Source organism: Ylistrum balloti, unplaced genomic scaffold (assembly GCF_031769215.1).
Source record: "Ylistrum balloti isolate Yb309-2 unplaced genomic scaffold, AGI_CSIRO_Ybal_v1 Utg369798, whole genome shotgun sequence".
NCBI classification, from domain to species: domain Eukaryota; kingdom Metazoa; phylum Mollusca; class Bivalvia; order Pectinida; family Pectinidae; genus Ylistrum; species Ylistrum balloti.
The window spans coordinates 723,104-740,688 of record NW_026781977.1 but is presented as its reverse complement, the minus strand read 5'-3'; the positions used below and the strand labels follow the sequence as shown (position 1 = coordinate 740,688).

The 17,585-nt window shown below is 38.3% G+C and overlaps 2 protein-coding genes across 2 annotated transcripts; one reads left to right on the top strand and one right to left on the bottom strand.

Moving 5' to 3' along the window:
• Positions 1-737: 737 nt before the first annotated feature.
• On the top strand, positions 738-4,917 carry LOC132544455 (cAMP and cAMP-inhibited cGMP 3',5'-cyclic phosphodiesterase 10A-like). The gene is made up of 3 exons (XM_060208054.1): positions 738-1,567; positions 2,536-3,043; positions 3,511-4,917. The coding sequence occupies exons 1-3, from the start codon at positions 738-740 to the stop codon at positions 4,915-4,917; spliced, it is 2,745 nt and encodes a 914-aa protein (XP_060064037.1).
• Positions 4,918-9,537: 4,620 nt separating this feature from the next.
• LOC132544454 (cAMP and cAMP-inhibited cGMP 3',5'-cyclic phosphodiesterase 10A-like) lies at positions 9,538-17,585 on the bottom strand. Its single transcript, XM_060208053.1, has 3 exons — positions 17,038-17,585; positions 11,102-11,603; positions 9,538-10,899 (listed from the first exon to the last, which is right to left on the bottom strand). The coding sequence occupies exons 1-3, from the start codon at positions 17,583-17,585 to the stop codon at positions 9,538-9,540; spliced, it is 2,412 nt and encodes an 803-aa protein (XP_060064036.1).

Genomic DNA, 17,585 nt, shown 5'->3' with positions numbered 1-17,585 from the left:
GACAATTTAATTGAACTATTTTAGTCTAATAAAACATTGTCTTGTTAACGTTGTTTTTTGTTCACACTACAAAGTTTATTTCTTCATAACTACATTGACAGTATCATTTGGAAAACAAAAAGAATTACCGTTGATCAATTTTTGATAATCTGGGACGATTACGAACACAAGAAAGCGAATTATACATTACGATTGGGACTTTGTCCAGTAGCCTTTACAATGTGTGTTTATATCAACGTTATAGGAACCAATTAAACTTACAGCTTTGTATTTATTCCCGATTTAGGTAGATGTCATTTTTCCAGGGACACACATTTTTTTCTGTGGATATTCCTACTTATTAATCAAAGGGATTTCGTATGTTTTACCTCATATCAATACATACAGTAAATACAGCCATCCTTGTCAAATGCCTTCAATAATCTCACAAGACTCATTCCAACTAGTTACAATATATGACATGGTAATATGATCTAAAATTCTCACTTTCGATGATTTAGCAAGCATAGATAAAATAGCTGATAATCAGATAAAGTTGAGAAATTAATTGCTTCAATCTATAAACGAGAAGTTGTAACATTCGTTGAAATTAACTCAGCGCCCCGTGATTACTGATTATGACGTCACCATAATAGCGATATTCTTATATTGCTTCTATGACGTCAACAGAATTGTGACGTAATCTGCAATGTTTGCCTGACATCGGTGTGATATTCACACATGGCAACGTCTGTAGGATGAAGAAGTCACCAGCGTCCGCCAATCCGGCGACGGATTCCAGCAAACGTTCAGAAGGTAAAGTTTCCAAGCGTTCATCGTCTAACCAAGCCAAAAGACGCTCGTCTGTCAACCAAACGTCCAAACGGTCGTCTGTTAATCAGGCGTCCAAAAGATCATCCGTAAATCAAGCGTCCAAACGGTCGTCTGTAAATGCCGCCAAAAGTTCGACAATTAACAGTATCGCTGAGGCGGTGGGCGACGACAGGAGTCAGCTACCATCTTTCAATGTAAATCGAGTTCCAGTGTTTTCTGCCGATCCTAGGGCAGGAATCCTTCCGGCACACTTTCCCAATAAAGAATGGGGCAACGCCCACAGGATCCTGAAAGAGAAAGATGTAGATGAATTTTTAACTGTTCATCCTCAGGTATTGCTGGATTTTATGTACGATACAGTTAAACTTGACACTTTAGAGGACTTGTTACGTCAGAAGAAAGGTGTCATTGAAGACGAAGATAAACTGCGAAGGGCAAATTGTGACACTGAACATCAGAAGACCTCTGGTTTATTCCTCCAGAAATCGACACGCCACGTCAGTCAGAGTTTGATCACAGCAATGAAAAGGGATGAATCACATCATGGTATTTTAGAGGATTTTTGTCATATTTTCTGTCAGATAGTTCACGCAGACTCCTACAAACTGTACATCCAGGAAGGACTGGTCAATAAAGTGTATTGCCTGTTAGAAAACGGACACCTAAAGCCTTATGTGATGAAAGGAACGGTGGCTGGTAAAGCCCTGAAAAAGAAAACGACAGTGCTTGTCACAGATATGTCCACGGATCAGAGGTAAGTCACCGAACGACACACAAAATATACTTAAAATGTGTTTAAATTCGGAGTTGTGTATAATTTCGCATTTTTCTATCAGTAATTAATTCGTATTAATACAATCACCAGCTTTTAATAAATACGACATTTGTGTAGAAGCTAATTCCTATCCTCAGTACACGTGCTTATTCCACGTGCCGATGATGAACAGGGACAAGCTCATATCATAGTTTTGTAAATGGAGAAACAAATTACCCTAAAATACTTCTTATAAAAATAACATGAATTGGCGATGAAATTTCCTGATACATAACGTACCAAAACCGAGGTCTCACTTTTGGTTCTCGCGAAGAACTTGGAATGAGAACGAATGCGTGTACAACTTATTTAAGCATTGAGTTGCTTTTATTTTGAATTCTTTGGCTAATGAATGTCAACGGGACACAGGAAAATTCAATTTAACGCATTAACGTGTTTGTTTTCTTTCATTTTAAGAAAAGGACAATAGTGATTATAAGCATGATTCCACGTGATGATCATTACTTTATTATATGGCATCAACTCTCACCCCACATTAATGATAAAATAGCAAAACAAAAACAAACAAAAAAAAAAAAACCAAATAACAAAAAACATCAAGAAAATTCCAACATGTTTTCAAAATCGTAACTCTATATTGATGAAACATGGGTAAAACATTAATAAGACAAGACATCATTTTCGGTCTCCACCAGCTTTCAAGCTTTTCACTCAAAACCATCTCTCGTACCCAACATTGTATACAAAGTGAGCTCTGATTAGTCGAATCCGATGCGATTCCAGATTCCAATTTTTACAGCAAGACTATTTTTATTTCTCGACACCGAGGTTCGGTTCAGAAAATATGACAAAAGGTTACAGAACTATTGATAAAATAAAGCCAAAGGGAAGTAACTCTGTGATATCAAACTATATTGAAAAAAATGTATTTTTTTTTCTTCTTTTAGATTCAAGCATAGTACCGAAGGTGGCGAAGAATATAGCGATAACTACAGTGTCCTGTGTGTTCCGTTAGTGTTACCGACAAAAGTGGTCCCCGCAATAATAGAGTTGAGAAGAGAGCCCATTAACCCCCCATTCATCGAGGCGGATATACAGGTAGCAAATACCACTGTTGGATGGATTGCCGCTTGCATCAGTGAAAATATTGGGAAAATGTCGCTTATATCACAGCAACATCTGATCCATATCCTGTTGGACAACACGAAGGAACTTCTTGATGGCATGACGAAAACAGAAGAACTTGTTCCAAAGATAATGCGACACACAAAGGACTTGGTAAAGGCTGACCGATGTTCTCTGTTCATGGTGGACGACGAGAGGGAGGAGCTGTATGCAAATTATTTTGATGAAGGAGCTAAGTCCACTGTTGGGATTCCGATATTTGAGAAAAAGGAGATTATTCGCTTTCCGAAAGGTGTTGGTATTGCAGGTCACGTGGCCGACACAGCAGAAGTAAGTTCGATTTTTGCAAATCACGAATTTAATGGTTTTAATAAAAGAAAATGAAAAAAAAAACTGATATGCAATGGGTGTAGTCTTGCGTATCCAAATAATACTCTATTTCTTAAGATAAAAAGGTATTTACTTATTTATACTAATTATACATTTTTGTGTATATATCTCAGCCACAAATCTTTTACAGGGGACGAAATCAAACACATTGAACTGTTAATTATGATTACGATATCTCTTCTGGAAATTTCTTATTTTTTCCGCGAAAAAAGATTGAAAATGAGGACAAAAAAAGAGAGAACTTTGTAAGTCTAGATTTTGATATGTATCGGGATACCTAAAAACTTTAACAAAAGACACCAAAGTGAAAACCATGATACGAAATATCGGAAATGCATATTTCTCACTCGAGATAAGAAATTTCGAAACTAAATAACGATAGATGCGTGTTAAATTGATTGTTGTAGGTGGTTAACATACATGATGCATATGAGGACTCCCGGTTTAACAAGGAAGTGGACCTATTGACCGGATATAAAACAAGAAATATATTATGCATGCCCATCATCAACCGGAACTGCGTCAAGGGTGTTATACAGATGGTGAACAGCACGCGATATGACCATTTCACGGAATCTGATGAGAATGCACTGCGCATGTTCACGGCATATTGTGCCATAGCTATACACTACAATAACTTCTACAACTCTCTAGAGCGAGAGAGGGTGAAGAACAAGGCTTGTATCGAAGTTATACAGTATCATACGGTATGTCACAAATCCTCCTACATGGGCGTGCTTAACGATCCGCACATCAGCAAACACGACATACCCAAGTCTTTCTATACCTTTGATTTCTACGCGCCAAGATACTTGGATTTACTCCCCAAGTTATTTATACGTCTGATGCATGAGATTTGTGGAAAAGAAAGGATCGAAACAGAAAAACTGGTGAGATTCATCTTGACAGTAAGAAAGAATTACCGGGATGTGCCTTATCATAACTTTCCTCACGGATTTCATGTAGCGCATTGTCTGTGCAGGATAGTGTCGTCCGCGCCAGACGCTTTCACAGAGTTTGAAAAGATGGGCCTAGCTGTCGCCGGAATCTGTCACGACATTGATCATCGCGGCTACAGCAATGAATTCTTTAAGAAGCTGCAGCTGCCACTGGCGAATTTGTACTCTACGTCTGTAATGGAGCAGCACCATTACCGCCAGACAGTAACCATCCTACAGACAGAGAACATCTTCTCTTTCCTGTCGGCTCCCAAGTACAAAGAGATGCTTGGTCTAATTCGGCAGTGTATCATAGCAACGGACCTCGCGCTTTACTTCGGGAACCAGAAGGCCTTGCAAAAAATCCTGGATGAAGGCCGGTTTGACATGAATGATGAAGAATGCCGAAATCGTGCCTTCAATTTGATGATGACCGCAAGCGACTTATGCGGTGTTTCGAAACCCTGGAAAACTAACAAGTCGTCGACAAATCAGTTGTACGAGGAGTTTTATGATCAAGGCGATGAAGAGAGGAAGAGAGGTTTCGTTCCTATATCAATGATGGATAGGTCACATTCAGACGACATTCCAAAACAACAGGTCGGATTTATTGATTTTCTGTGCATTCCTCTCTACCAAACATTGGTGAGTATATTTCCGGGCACCAAAAATCTCCTTTCTGGCTGTCTTAGAAACCGACGGAAATGGATGAAGATAGCGGGATATAAAGATGATTCCAAAATGAATCAGCTCATGGCACCAGGTAGCGAAGAGGAAAATGACGATGATAACGATCACGAAGAAGAATTGTGGATAAACGTCTTTAATGTGAAAAGGTCTTCCCATGACCAGTCGGAAGCCGAGAGCAATAAGTAGCTTATGGTAACGCTACGAAATATGTCTGACTTCGGTAAATTTTAACTAGAGTAATAAAACAATTTTGGAATTGTGAATTTGTCACTACTACTCATGTAATAATATCACTCGGTAATAATTGTGTTTTATCTCCACAATGTGAAAGAGTTAGTAAACTTCCTTTGAGTTGACAACAGAAACCATCTCATGGAACGGAATTTGTACCTATTCACGCGTATGGCTTTGGCAGCAATACGCTTCCGTTCTTTAAAGTTGGAATTTTCAGTCGAAGCTTGAGTACTTGTGACCACAAATCTTTCGGAAAATGAGGAAGTTGTGTCCAGATTGTTTCGCAATTTACGGAACTAACGAAATATTACATGTACAAGGGTATGTTCGATGGACAGTGATATATCAACCGCCCGTAAATGTTTGGCCGGTCAATACGAGGCTTGCCGATTGGTCAGCCAAACTTTAACATAAGTGTTGAGCTATCCTTGTACAAAGAACAGAACCATGTTTGACCAGTTTCCCTCCCACTTTGTATTGCAAAAGTTGTCGTGAACTGAACGCATCTCGCCGTCACCAATGGTTCGTGAAAATGTGTATTGAACAGTTTATGGTTACATGGTAACGCTATATATAAAACACTAAGAGATCATCCCGTTTGTTTTTTAGTTACGGTCCAAGCAACAGCTGAGGCCATTTGTCATTTAATGTCAACATCCACCTGTAAAAAAACTAAACTATAAACTTTATTAATTTTACAACAATCGCGAAACAAGTTATTTCAACTTATACTAATCACTCTTGTTGGCCCGGATGTAAACGCGCGAAAGGTCTTATTTTGAGAGGAAACCGGAGTACCTAGGGAAAACTCACAAGGTCGGACAGGTGGCCCTTACCTCTTCACGTCCTTTCCAGGAGTCGAACCCCGGACGGCTAGGTGAAAGGCGTTACCACTGCGCCACCACATCCACCTGTAAGCATGCTCGGTGTTTGTGTTGAATGCTTATGTCTGCGACGTGCTCGTGGAAGCCTCTTTGTGATGATATGGAACTGATGTCGAATTTATAGAGCTATCACACTGAATTATACAGTCAAATGTTCCAAATAAGATATCTTATACGGTCACGTTGCACTAACAACTAAACTAAACTATCCGTTTCACGACTGTAATGCGGATTGTTAAGTAGGCTAGGGAACAGAATCCGAAGTCTTTCCTTACAAGGGCGTATGTCAAAGTAAAGGCCAAAAGTACGGCAATGTCAACTAAGATATTAGAAAGAAAATAATTTCTCAGACAGAAGAGAAAAGATCATATCTTAGATTTAGACGCTTCTATCGAAATATGCCATGGGAACTGCAGTTACTATTCGTGTGCCCTTCGTGCAATTCTAGCGGCCTTTCTGTTATTTATGACATCAAATCTAAGAGCATGTGAACAGTCGTCTTTTACCTGGATAGATGTATCCACACCTCGGTGTGAGGTCCCCTTGTCTTAGGAATAAAATAGTGGATTTCTTTTTCAAATTTATGACGTCATGTCTATAAACCTAAACATTTGTATAATAAGGGAACATACAGCTCCTACCTATATTTGTTTGTTTGTTCTTTGGGTTTTTTTTCGTGTTTGGGAGGTTTTTTTCGTGTTTTGTGTTGTTTTCGGTTTACCAAATTACCAAAGACGTGTGGTTCCAGTTTTCATGATTATATTTCCAGTAAAACGGCGGAAGTTCATTCATGCCTAATGAAACGGTTTCACCTGTAATCACGTGTGTTGTAACATGAAAACTTCAAGTTATATCAATCCCATATGAATGAAATGTGAATGTGATATTCTTGTGGCGATATACGGAACCAATGACCATATTAACATCACGGTGGTTATAAAAAGCCGCCATTCCCTTTTTTCCGAGATGGGGGTGAATCGTGTGGGCTGTACGACAACTACGAGGACCTAGATGTAAATGTTGATGACTCTATAAATCATCCAGAATAAGAGGAAAACACCGTTCAGTCCAGTCATTGAGAAACTAATTCATCTCATTAACAAACAATTTCAGTAAATATAAAATTGACAGTCACATGCTGGGCAGGAATGAATGACGAGAAGAAAAATATCATTAGATGGTTTTGTTTCACAATCCAACATTCCAGTCTTTAAATTTAAGTACAACACAAGGAGCAACGGTATATTGTAATGGCTTTGAAGTGGAGTGTCGCTCCTTTGTAATCTTTTAAACGAGTGTATCAGCCTATGGTTGGTCAGTTTTTCCCCTGGAAGCAATCAAATTACTTCGCTGGAGCCTTCAGTTTTTACATGACATGTCTCAAGGGTGCAGAGAGCGGAAGTGATCGTAACGCCTGGAGTATCGAGGATGGTTCCAGGGGTGCAGAGAGCGAAAGTGATCGTAACCCCTGGAGTATCGAGGATGGTTCCAGGGGTGCAGAGAGCGAAAGTGATCGTAACCCCTGGAGTATCGAGGATGGTTCTAAGGGTTGTGGAGAGCGAAAGTGATCGTAACCCCTGGAGTATCGAGGATGGTTCCAGGGGTGCAGAGAGCGAAAGTGATCGTAACCCCTGGAGTATCGAGGATGGTTCCAGGGGTGCAGAGAGCGAAAGTGATCGTAACCTCTGGAGTATCGAGGATGGTTCCAGGGGCACAGAGAGTGAAAGTGATTGTAACCCATGGAGTATCGAGGATGGTTCCAAGGATGCAGAGTGCGAAAGTGATCGTAACCCCTGGAGTGTCGAGGATGGTTCCAGGGGTGCAGAGAGCGAAAGTGATCGTAACCCCTGGAGTATCGAGGATGGTTCCAGGGGTGCAGAGAGCGAAAGTGATCGTAACACCTGGAGTATCGAGGATTTACAAGGAGTTATGTAAGGTAGAATACTTTTGAAACTATGATTCGTTGTCTCACTAGATAATAATAATTCCGACGTGTCTGATACAAGTTGTAGTGCTTCATGGTTCTGTGACTTATATCTGTTTTATGTTGAGAAGGTATGTAATCTCGCATCGTCGGAGTCCGACTCAAACGAGACTGCGGAGTTTCGTGGGTCTATAGCAACATCGAGGAATCCGAAGACGATTTCCTTTCGGAACATTTAGCACTTTAGGGTTCTTTGTGCTTCTTTAGATATGGTAGTTTTCTTCTGTTTTATGGATTTTATTCAATACCTGATTGGTGAAGTCATGGCGAGGTAAATCCCTTCGGAAACATCTCAAAGTCACACAAAGAAATTATTTGTTTCCTTCCAACGAGACGAAATGTAAGGAGCTGTGTACATTTGAGTAGTTATGGAATCAAAAGTATATAACACATACATTGTAGTTACTACGGATGTATGAGATACAGATATAAAAAAACACAAAAAATCCAATCTAACAAGGTCTCACTTTAATCTAGAATTTCTTTATTTCTGAAATATAAAGTTGAACATCACCAACATCATCTATATAGGACTCGAAAACTGCCCTCCCCAGTCCAAGTTTAACAGTTGGGCCTTGTTTAAAGACCAATAGCACACGTTGATGATATGCCGCACAGATTTAAACACTGACTGAACAGTATAGACACTGTAACGAGCTACATGTTTAAAAAACGATTAGAATTTGACTAAACGGAAGACATATATTCACAAAAACATCTCGATAAGAATCTTTAAGAATATTATGTAAAGAATATCTAATGGCTATCGATATACTTTAGTTCGTCGTAACCGCCTGATTATAATCTCTTTATTTAAATTAAGTGAATTGCATAGTTTAATAATTCATTGCATTTGAAAACATCGTAAAATACATAGTTACATATGTGATAATAACGAGTAACGATTTTTTACAACACTGTACTTACTTACATAATTAATAAATCTATAAACACTAGGAAATATATACATTCCTTAAACAGTAACAATAGATAAAGTTTTAAACAATGTTCATGCACGAATACGGAACCCGCTAAGTCCATCAGACCAGTAAAAACCGGTAAAGTTTTAATTATCTGTGTTGACAAAAGATTCGAGTTAAACAAGTTTGAATTAACTGTGTTGACAAAAGGTTCGAGTTAAACAAGTTTGAATTATCTGTGTTGACAAAAAATTCGAGTTAAACAAGTTTGAATTATCTGTGTTGATAAAGGATTCGAGTTAAACAAGTTTGAATTATCTGTGTTGACAAAGGATTCGAGTTAAACAAGTTTGAATTATCTGTGTTGATAAAGGATTCGAGTTAAACAAGTTCGAATTATCTGTGTTGATAAAGGATTCGAGTTACAAGTTTGAATTATCTGCGTTGACAAAAGATTTCGAATTAATCTTACGCGAGGATAGTAAATTTCGTAAATGTTGGCTGTACCAGTTATAAAGTTTGAGTCTTCCGTATGTAATATGTATAGTTCAAATTCGTAGAAGTTAACAATGAAAAATTCTAAGAAACAAAAATAAAGCTATAAAAACCTATAACGAATATTCTACTTAACCGGGTTCATAATATCTATTTACTTGATTATCATATTGACACTATAATATCATATTGAGAATATCATGACTACCCTGTCAGGCACAAAGCCTATATATAATATCACAATGGGTTGGAGGGAAAAAACTACGATATCGTAAATGTAACAAAACTCTCAGCTTTCTTCTGCCGTCGCTGTATCACTCTCTGATAGCTCATCACTTTGTTCTTTCCCACTTTCCTCTTCTTTGTTCTTTCTCTCTTCCTCTGCATATTCCGCCAGGACCTGAGACCATCCTTCTCTGCTCCTTGAACACCCGTCCAGGAGTGGTTCGGAGCCAGGCAGGATTTGGTGAAGTGTTTTATAGAGAGGATGACATATGAAGTCTATAAAACCGACCTGCTGCTGAGGGCGTTCCTTTATCCGCTCACGATCCATCATGGGCAGCGGTTCTATACCGTGGCTCTTCTCTAGATCACCCTGGTCGTAAAATTCCTCGTACAGAAAGTCGACTGTTATCCCCTGTGTGTCCCACGGCTTTGAAATGGCACAAAGATCAGCGCCTGTCATCATCAGGGCGATCGTTTTCATTTTGCTGGCATGGTCTTCCAGATCGAAGGCCCCTTCTGATAGTTGTTTGGATATTGTCTTCTGGTTTGTGAAATAAAGCGCTAGATCTGTCGCTAGTATACAGTGCTGTACAATACCAAGCATATCTTTGTACTCGTTGGCCGTGAGGAAGGAGAAGATACCCTTACCATTCATCTGAAGTATGGTTACTGTGTGTTTATAGTGGTGTTGTTCCATCACAGACGTTGAGTAAAGGGAGGCCAGGGGCAGATTCATCTTGGAGAAAAAAGCGTTATTATACCCACGATGATCTACATCGTGGCATATACCGCTGATGAGGATCGCCATCTGTTCAAACGGGGTAAAGATTCCCGGACTTGCTCGCATCATGCACCAAAGTGAGTGCGCCACATGGAACCCGTGATCCCAGTTGTGATAGGCAATATCTCTGTAATTCTTACGTACTGTGATTGTAAATCGACATAGCTGCTCCATCTCAAACGTGTCTTCTCCGAACATGTCTATCACCATGTGGATGAACAGCTGGGGCAAGAGAGACGCAAAGTTGTATGCGCAGAAATCGAACGTGAAGAAATCATTGGGAATATCGTCTTCCTGGATGCGAGGGTCTGCCAATAGCTCTTTCATCTCTTCCTCTTTACACACGATGTGGTATTGGATGACCTCCAAAGCTACCTTGTACTGATTCTGTTGGCGAACAAGCATATTGTACAAACGGCTGTAGTGGAGCGCCATGGCACAGTACACTGAGAACATCCTGAAGGCGCTTTCGTCCGCGTTGGTGAAATGCTCTCCCCGCAAACTGTTGATCAATTGGACCACGCCCACTACCTGGTCCTTGCTCACAATGGGCATGCACAGGATGTTTCTTGTTTTATATCCGGTTAGTTTATCTACTTCCGGATTAAAACGAGAATCTAAGTAGGCATCCAGTATATTCACTACCTGAAAAAATACACAGACAAATGGTGTTAGATTTCACTTAGAATTTCAGAGACATATTGGTATAGACAGATCATTGTTACTAATTATTATAAACTCGTCGATTCATTCTCTGTCTACATGGAAATAATTTATATGGAATAGATGTTTGTGGTTGTGGGGGAGTAATTTAAATGTTACAGTGTTAGAAGAATTATGACATTACCTGTCCACTTCTTGCAACAAAACCAGCTATCCCTTTGTCTCTATGGAAACGGATTTGAGATTTCTTTGAAATGATAGACTGGCCATCTTCCGTCTTCTTTCCTTCATCAAAATAATCGGCGTACAATTCGTTGGTTTCTTCATCCACTAAAAACATAGAACATCGGTCAGCACTGACCAAATTCTTAGTGAACATCATAATCTTCTGGACCAGAAGGTCAGTACTAGTCATTTCATCGAAGATGATGCGCGTGGTTTCCAGCAAGAAGTCATTTAGATGCTGTTGAGAGTTCAAAACTCGCTTCATGTTGTTCTCGTTGATACAAGCGACCATCCAACTCAAGAGCGCGTGTGCCATTTGAATATCTGATCTAGAAAATGGATGCTTTTTGATGTTGCGCACGACTTCTATTACACCAATGATGTCATCGGATGGAAGAACTAGCGGCACACACAGTACGCTAACGTCAATGGCCTCTCCGGGACCTGTTCCCTTCGGAAACCTGAAAACAAAATTGACCAAAATAAAGAAATGAGGACATGATGTTTTTGTTTTTTTTTTTGTTTTTTTTTCTTTCGGAATTTAGTAACATTTGTTCTTTTATTCAAACTCAGCGAATCTGTGAAAAAAATGAGTTATTTGATAACTGAGAGAGCGGCAACCACCTGCGAAGAAATCCTGTCTTATATTTTATAAAACTACATGTTTATAGATGTTTCATGAATGCAAATTAATGAAAATATATAAAAAAAATGTATATCATTGGTTATTTCAATTTCTATTCTAATGAGTTGTGCGCATTTGTTGAATATAAGACTAGCAGACAATAAAGTAAGTATCATATGCAGTGGAGGATTAAAGACCGATGATCAAAAACCTGTTAAGTTTAAGTTTGCAGCACAACAGCAGGCCAGTCTTATAATATAAATGCTCTCCACCAAAATATGTACCCGTGCCACTATGGAGAACAACCCTAGCGGAACCAATAATCAATCATCACGTGATCTCATCAGTAAGTACATAAAGGTCAGTTCATCAAATTATTTATACTGGGAAGATAACATCAGAAAAACTATCAACTGGTTATTGAGGCTAATTGTCTTACATGCCGGGGTTTGTGCGAGGAAACATATAATTTTTTACATTGAATTTTACAGTTTTTCCCTTTTTTGTTACTGCATATGATAACAACATAAAAACAAACGGAGAATAAGATCTCGAGAACTTGGTAGGCAGGTTAAAAGATTCACTCAAGCGCCAATCATATGTCAGTTGTACATAATCTCTTCTTCGTATTTTCTTTTCATTCATACGTGATACGTTAAGGCCAGATATCCCCATATCTCACCTAGGATTAGGTTTTAAATATTATTAATGTATACTATTGAATAGTAGGAAATGTTTAAAGTATAAAAATCAGCACCAGAAAGTAACCTTACATACATATTTGACAGACATCAAAACTCATATCATACTCATAATACCACAGCCGGGATTCAAAATAGTAATAATATTATATAAATTCAAATCCTGGTTTTAATGTGTTGAGTAAGTCTGAGTGTTAAGTGATTTTATCAAACTACGGGAAAGTTTGGAATAAAGTAATATAAATTGGTAGACGTTTATGTTCATATCAAACCATTAGCTATTCGTTTCAAGTAATATATTAAGATTACTGCTTGCTTGTAACATTATATTTTCAACACGAGATAACAAAACCTCCGCTGGTAACACGGTAATGGAACGTGTTAACTACTTGTCACAGTCGGAGATGGTCTTCAGTCTACAATTACTACCTATACAGGGACAATCTCTCAACGAAGCGGTTCGTATAAGTCACATGTATAAAATGTGATTCGATGTTCCATATTCCCAACAGATTCTGTTTGACACAGACTGGACTGTGCTGACGTAGTTGTGTCCCTGGACAAACCACTTCGCCCTAGTTTCTCTTGACTGCATGCGACGGTCCTCGCGCATGTTGTTCATTGAGATAGCCGCCAGCCACTAAAAGGAAACCCCGCCTTGCGAAAAACCAAACAAACAAACAAAAATATTGTTGTCTCAAATTACAACGAAGGGCAAAACCTAATGACAGAGATGTGTAATACATGTTCATAAAGTTTCAAAATCCATTCAATAGTTCTTCAAAACATAACGGTGTCAATCTGTAAACAGCAAAATCTAAAATGACTGTTGGAGGCCATCTTGAATGGCAGATGGGACATAAAAATGCGTCCTGCATAGCTAGGAACCGTTTGTAGAATCTCAGCAATATCACTAAGGAGTTCTTAAGATATAACAGAAATCAAACTTCAATTGTCATAATTCGAAATTGATGTCTGATGCTACCTTGGATATCCCATGAAGCTTTAAATATTGACTTGCTCAAATTTGGCCCACAATGAATATGCTCATATGCTTAACAATATTTTTTTAAGATTGGATTTTTTAATTCAGTGTGTGACACGTTTCTTGCAAATCCTTGTTTCGTGTGTATGTGTGTGAGGGTGCGTGTGTGTGTTGGTGTCCGTGTGTCTGTATTTTTTTATTATTATTATCATTTATATCAACTATGGGAATTAATTTTCACATCATGAAAAAATACAAACTTAATCACCAGAGTAATTCTTTCATCTGCAAAATATTACAAATGAAGAAAAAGGAAAGAATGTCATTAAGCCGTTTGCCAGAAATTATTCAAATCCTGATAAACATCAAGTTAAGGGAATGCCATTTGTGTAGGTGCGTGTCCTGATTGTTATGACAGTATCTAAAATAATCCATGTGACCAGAGTAACCAACATGAATCGCCATACCAACAATTATTTTATCCAAGTAAAAAAACATAGAAAATATAAGAACATATCTGAAAGTTTCATCAAAAGTGTCGTTGTAGTTATCGATGTACGGTTAGATGTAGATGTCTTCAAAACCTCGACCACAACATCCCACTGTTTATGTAAAACAATCAGGTAATAGTGGTAATTCACATCATCTAGAGAAATAGAGTTGATAAAATCAAGACCTCTTATCATGAAAATGATATCAGATTTATCATAAATGCTGTAAATCGCAGTGCAGTTGTTGAATAGTACTTTCGTTTAAATGTCGTCATTTAGAGAATAAAAGCATCTGTGAGAGAAAACAATCCACATCGTATACAAGTTTTAACAAAACCTATGCTTATGATCTTTTATGTGCTGCATTGACCTTCGGTCTGTTTTTCACAAGAAACGATAGCAAAGCAGGACCGTATACTCTTATGAAAGCCAGATCGCCAGGCGTAAATAACGATAAATACAAACATTTAGGTGAGTAAGCATCATGCGGAGAATATACAACATAATGTAAAATATATATGTACGGTGTCTTTTGATGTTCTATCTGTCTGTGATAAGGTGAAATGTTACTAAGTCTGTTTGTTATCAGTTTTTTTTTAAAAATGCGTTTCATTTTCAGAATAGAAAATAAAGCGATTCCAAAGTAATATATCTAACTTAAATATTGATTAAAATTATATACATAGGTTGTAAGAACTTGTTTCTTATTTATTTATCTATTTATTTACTTATTTATTTATCTATTTATTCATTTTGACAATAAAATATGTTTTTAATTCATATGCTTCGAAGCAGCCAAACAAACCGTGCAGTCACTTAGATAAGTGAAATTTCACCGCTATTATTCAGAATTAATGTGATTCATAGAAATGCCTGGACAGCTGTTGTAAAAACAAATATCTAATCTCTATAACATACTATTCTTAAGTGTGCCCTTATCTGGGGTGGCCGAGCCATGGGTCAAACGCTGAGACGACAAAGTCCGGACCATAGCGATGTATTAAGTAGTTCAACAAGTTTTATGAAAAATAGTTTTGAAAATTTTGTCGAATACTTGGCGAGAAATTACCCACTTTGGCAAAACACAAGGGTAAAAATACGTTTACGGTTCAAATAAAGTACAAATACATTTTTTTTTCAAAACCTAATGATTGAAGTACTCATGGACCATTTAAAAAAAATCCCAAAAGTTGTCTGATCGTGTGAAACTCTCAAAATTTAATAGGTTAATTTTTCCCAGTATCGTATTCTCGATTATACTTTTTAACCCCGTGTCACCAGACAGTATGTTTCGGGTCAACAATCTTTAATCGTTTAAGTGATTGCGTGATACTTTCGTTATCTAATGAAAGTGTAATATTGTGATAGGTTTAAATCAAGCTTCGCGCTGGAGGGAATTTCCCTTTATCCGAGCGGTAGACTGGTATATAAGGGGACGGCACTATTAGACACTGTTCCTGTTACATTTCGTAATGTTGACCATTCCAAGTACAACCAGGAGACGAGGAAAGAATGCCCCGAGTGAATCTAACTGTGTGTGTGACTAATTTGGGGACACTCTGTATTTCGGGGTCGGTCTTTCCTATGTTTATAGTTAACGGGACATCATACAGCCCAAGAATACGGTCTGCTGTATGATCAGGTCAAGGTCGTAGACGACAATTAAACGTACGCCCTCTGCAGAATTAGGGACTTTGTTACGTGCCTTCTACTAAGGAGAGCATTTGCTGCCACAATTAAAAAACTTGATCCGATTTTTTTCTTTCTTTCCTGTCTGTTTTGTTTCTCTGTTTTCAGTTTCGGTGACTCTCTTGACAGTCTTCCTCATGTGAGCAAGTTTGTTGAGTGGTATAGTGTGCGGCTAGAGACCGAAGGGTCCGCTAGCTCGAAACCTAGTGGATAATGTGGTTGAACTGATAAAAACGTGAATGGAAAATATCACTGAACTCCAATAGGTGTAAACATCTGACAATTAGTAACATTCCCGTACAAACAATATATATTCTACAAACTGAAAGTGAAACCAAGGTGTCAAAGCCGTCACGGGAGATAAAGATCTAGGGATACCGTTCGGTAACAAAACTCAAATTTAGTCTACATACCAGCAACTATATGAACAAGAGTTCGACAAGATACTGGAACTTATTTTTCGTAAATCTGACTCTCTACAAAAGTTTTCAAAAGCCACATGTAACATATGAAACTCCAGTTTGATATCCAGTCCTGAATAATGATCAGATTGACTTAAAAGGAGTATATAGCAACATAAGAGTACAGACCAGAAAAAAAATTGACACCCTACGTAAGAATACTGGAGACAAGGAATGAAGTTGTTAAATCATACTAAATCTGAAGTCAACTGGATAAAGACTTACAACTCACAGAGTCCATGGCACAGTGTCCAAGTACCGGTACACTAGAAATCACTCAGACCACATACTGCAAACTCCCAAACATTGTTTACCAAGCCCCGTAGTTAAAAAAAATTAAATCTCTTGCGGATAAGCACTGTGTTAGTACTGGTAACCATTTAAATTTCATCGCAGCTTTTACCTGTAACCCGTAATCACAATCAAGTAATCCACAATATGTCCATATTAACCAATTAAAGCTAATCAGCGGTGACAACACAGAGATGATAGTGTTGTCTTCTACAGAGGATATTTTAAGACGCATATTTTAGAGCCACAGGCTGGTAAGCAGTGGTCGCGGGTTCGATGCTGGTGGAGGAATATTTCATGTACTTGTTCTTCTGTTATAATATATATATCTGTTTAACAAGTGTAAACATATTTCTGACTAAAGGTCATGGACTTGAATATATGTCACATTTCTTTAGAACTAAATGCAATGTTTTACTTAAAGAAATTTTCTATGTAACAAGAAATGCAACTTTGTCACACCTGAAATTTATTTACCCGTGAGGCTGAAAGCGATCAGTTAACAAGATTCGACGACACAATGCATTCATTCAAGGAAGTTTGACTTGCATATACCTGTGGGGAGTAACTTACAAAGAAAAAGTCCAGTTCTGTAACAGAATGTCGTTATGAACTCTATATTCTACTTGTGTATGTTTTTGTTAAAACTTACCTTCCTAGTTCTAGTGACAGATCAGAAATCACCAGTGTGGTCTTTGTGTCGAACGCATGCGCAGCAACCGTGCTGCCTTTGCCGGTGGGTCCGTAAGGTATTGTTACCCCACCTCGATACAAATGAAGTTCTGTATCGTTGTGTTTTGGTATGTAAAGCGAGTGAGAATCTCCATGAATTGCCTGGGTGAGAATCTTACCCAACTGCTCCATACGACTTAGCAAATTGTTTGAATTGACGCTCTCCAGTAGTTTTGAAGCCACATCCTTCGTAGACAATAATTCGTAGTCCCCTAGTAGCGCCTTGTGACGCTTTGTCACCCGACATGATGTTGTTCTCCGTTTTCGTTTGATCAGTTCATCCAAAGTCTCTACACTGACGGATTCCATTACGTAACGACGAAACACACTAGGATTATTTTCAAGGAATATTTTTACATCCAGTTCCGTTATCCGTGGAGAACACAGGTCGCTCCATCGGTTTGTTGACAAATTTCCCGGGAAGGGGCTCTTTTTCGTTAGTGACAACAAAAACGAATTTCGCGACAT

Coding starts and splice junctions, on each gene's coding strand:
- LOC132544454 (XM_060208053.1), bottom strand. CDS start 17,585: ATGTCGCGAAATTCGTTTTTGTTGTCACTAACGAAAAAGAGCCCCTTC. Junction 11,604..17,037: donor CTGTCACTAGAACTAGGAAG/GTAAGTTTTAAC, acceptor TTTTGTTTTCAG/GTTTCCGAAGGGAACAGGTC. Junction 10,900..11,101: donor TTGTTGCAAGAAGTGGACAG/GTAATGTCATAA, acceptor GTATTTTTTCAG/GTAGTGAATATACTGGATGC.
- LOC132544455 (XM_060208054.1), top strand. CDS start 738: ATGAAGAAGTCACCAGCGTCCGCCAATCCGGCGACGGATTCCAGCAAA. Junction 1,568..2,535: donor GATATGTCCACGGATCAGAG/GTAAGTCACCGA, acceptor TTCTTCTTTTAG/ATTCAAGCATAGTACCGAAG. Junction 3,044..3,510: donor ACGTGGCCGACACAGCAGAA/GTAAGTTCGATT, acceptor TGATTGTTGTAG/GTGGTTAACATACATGATGC.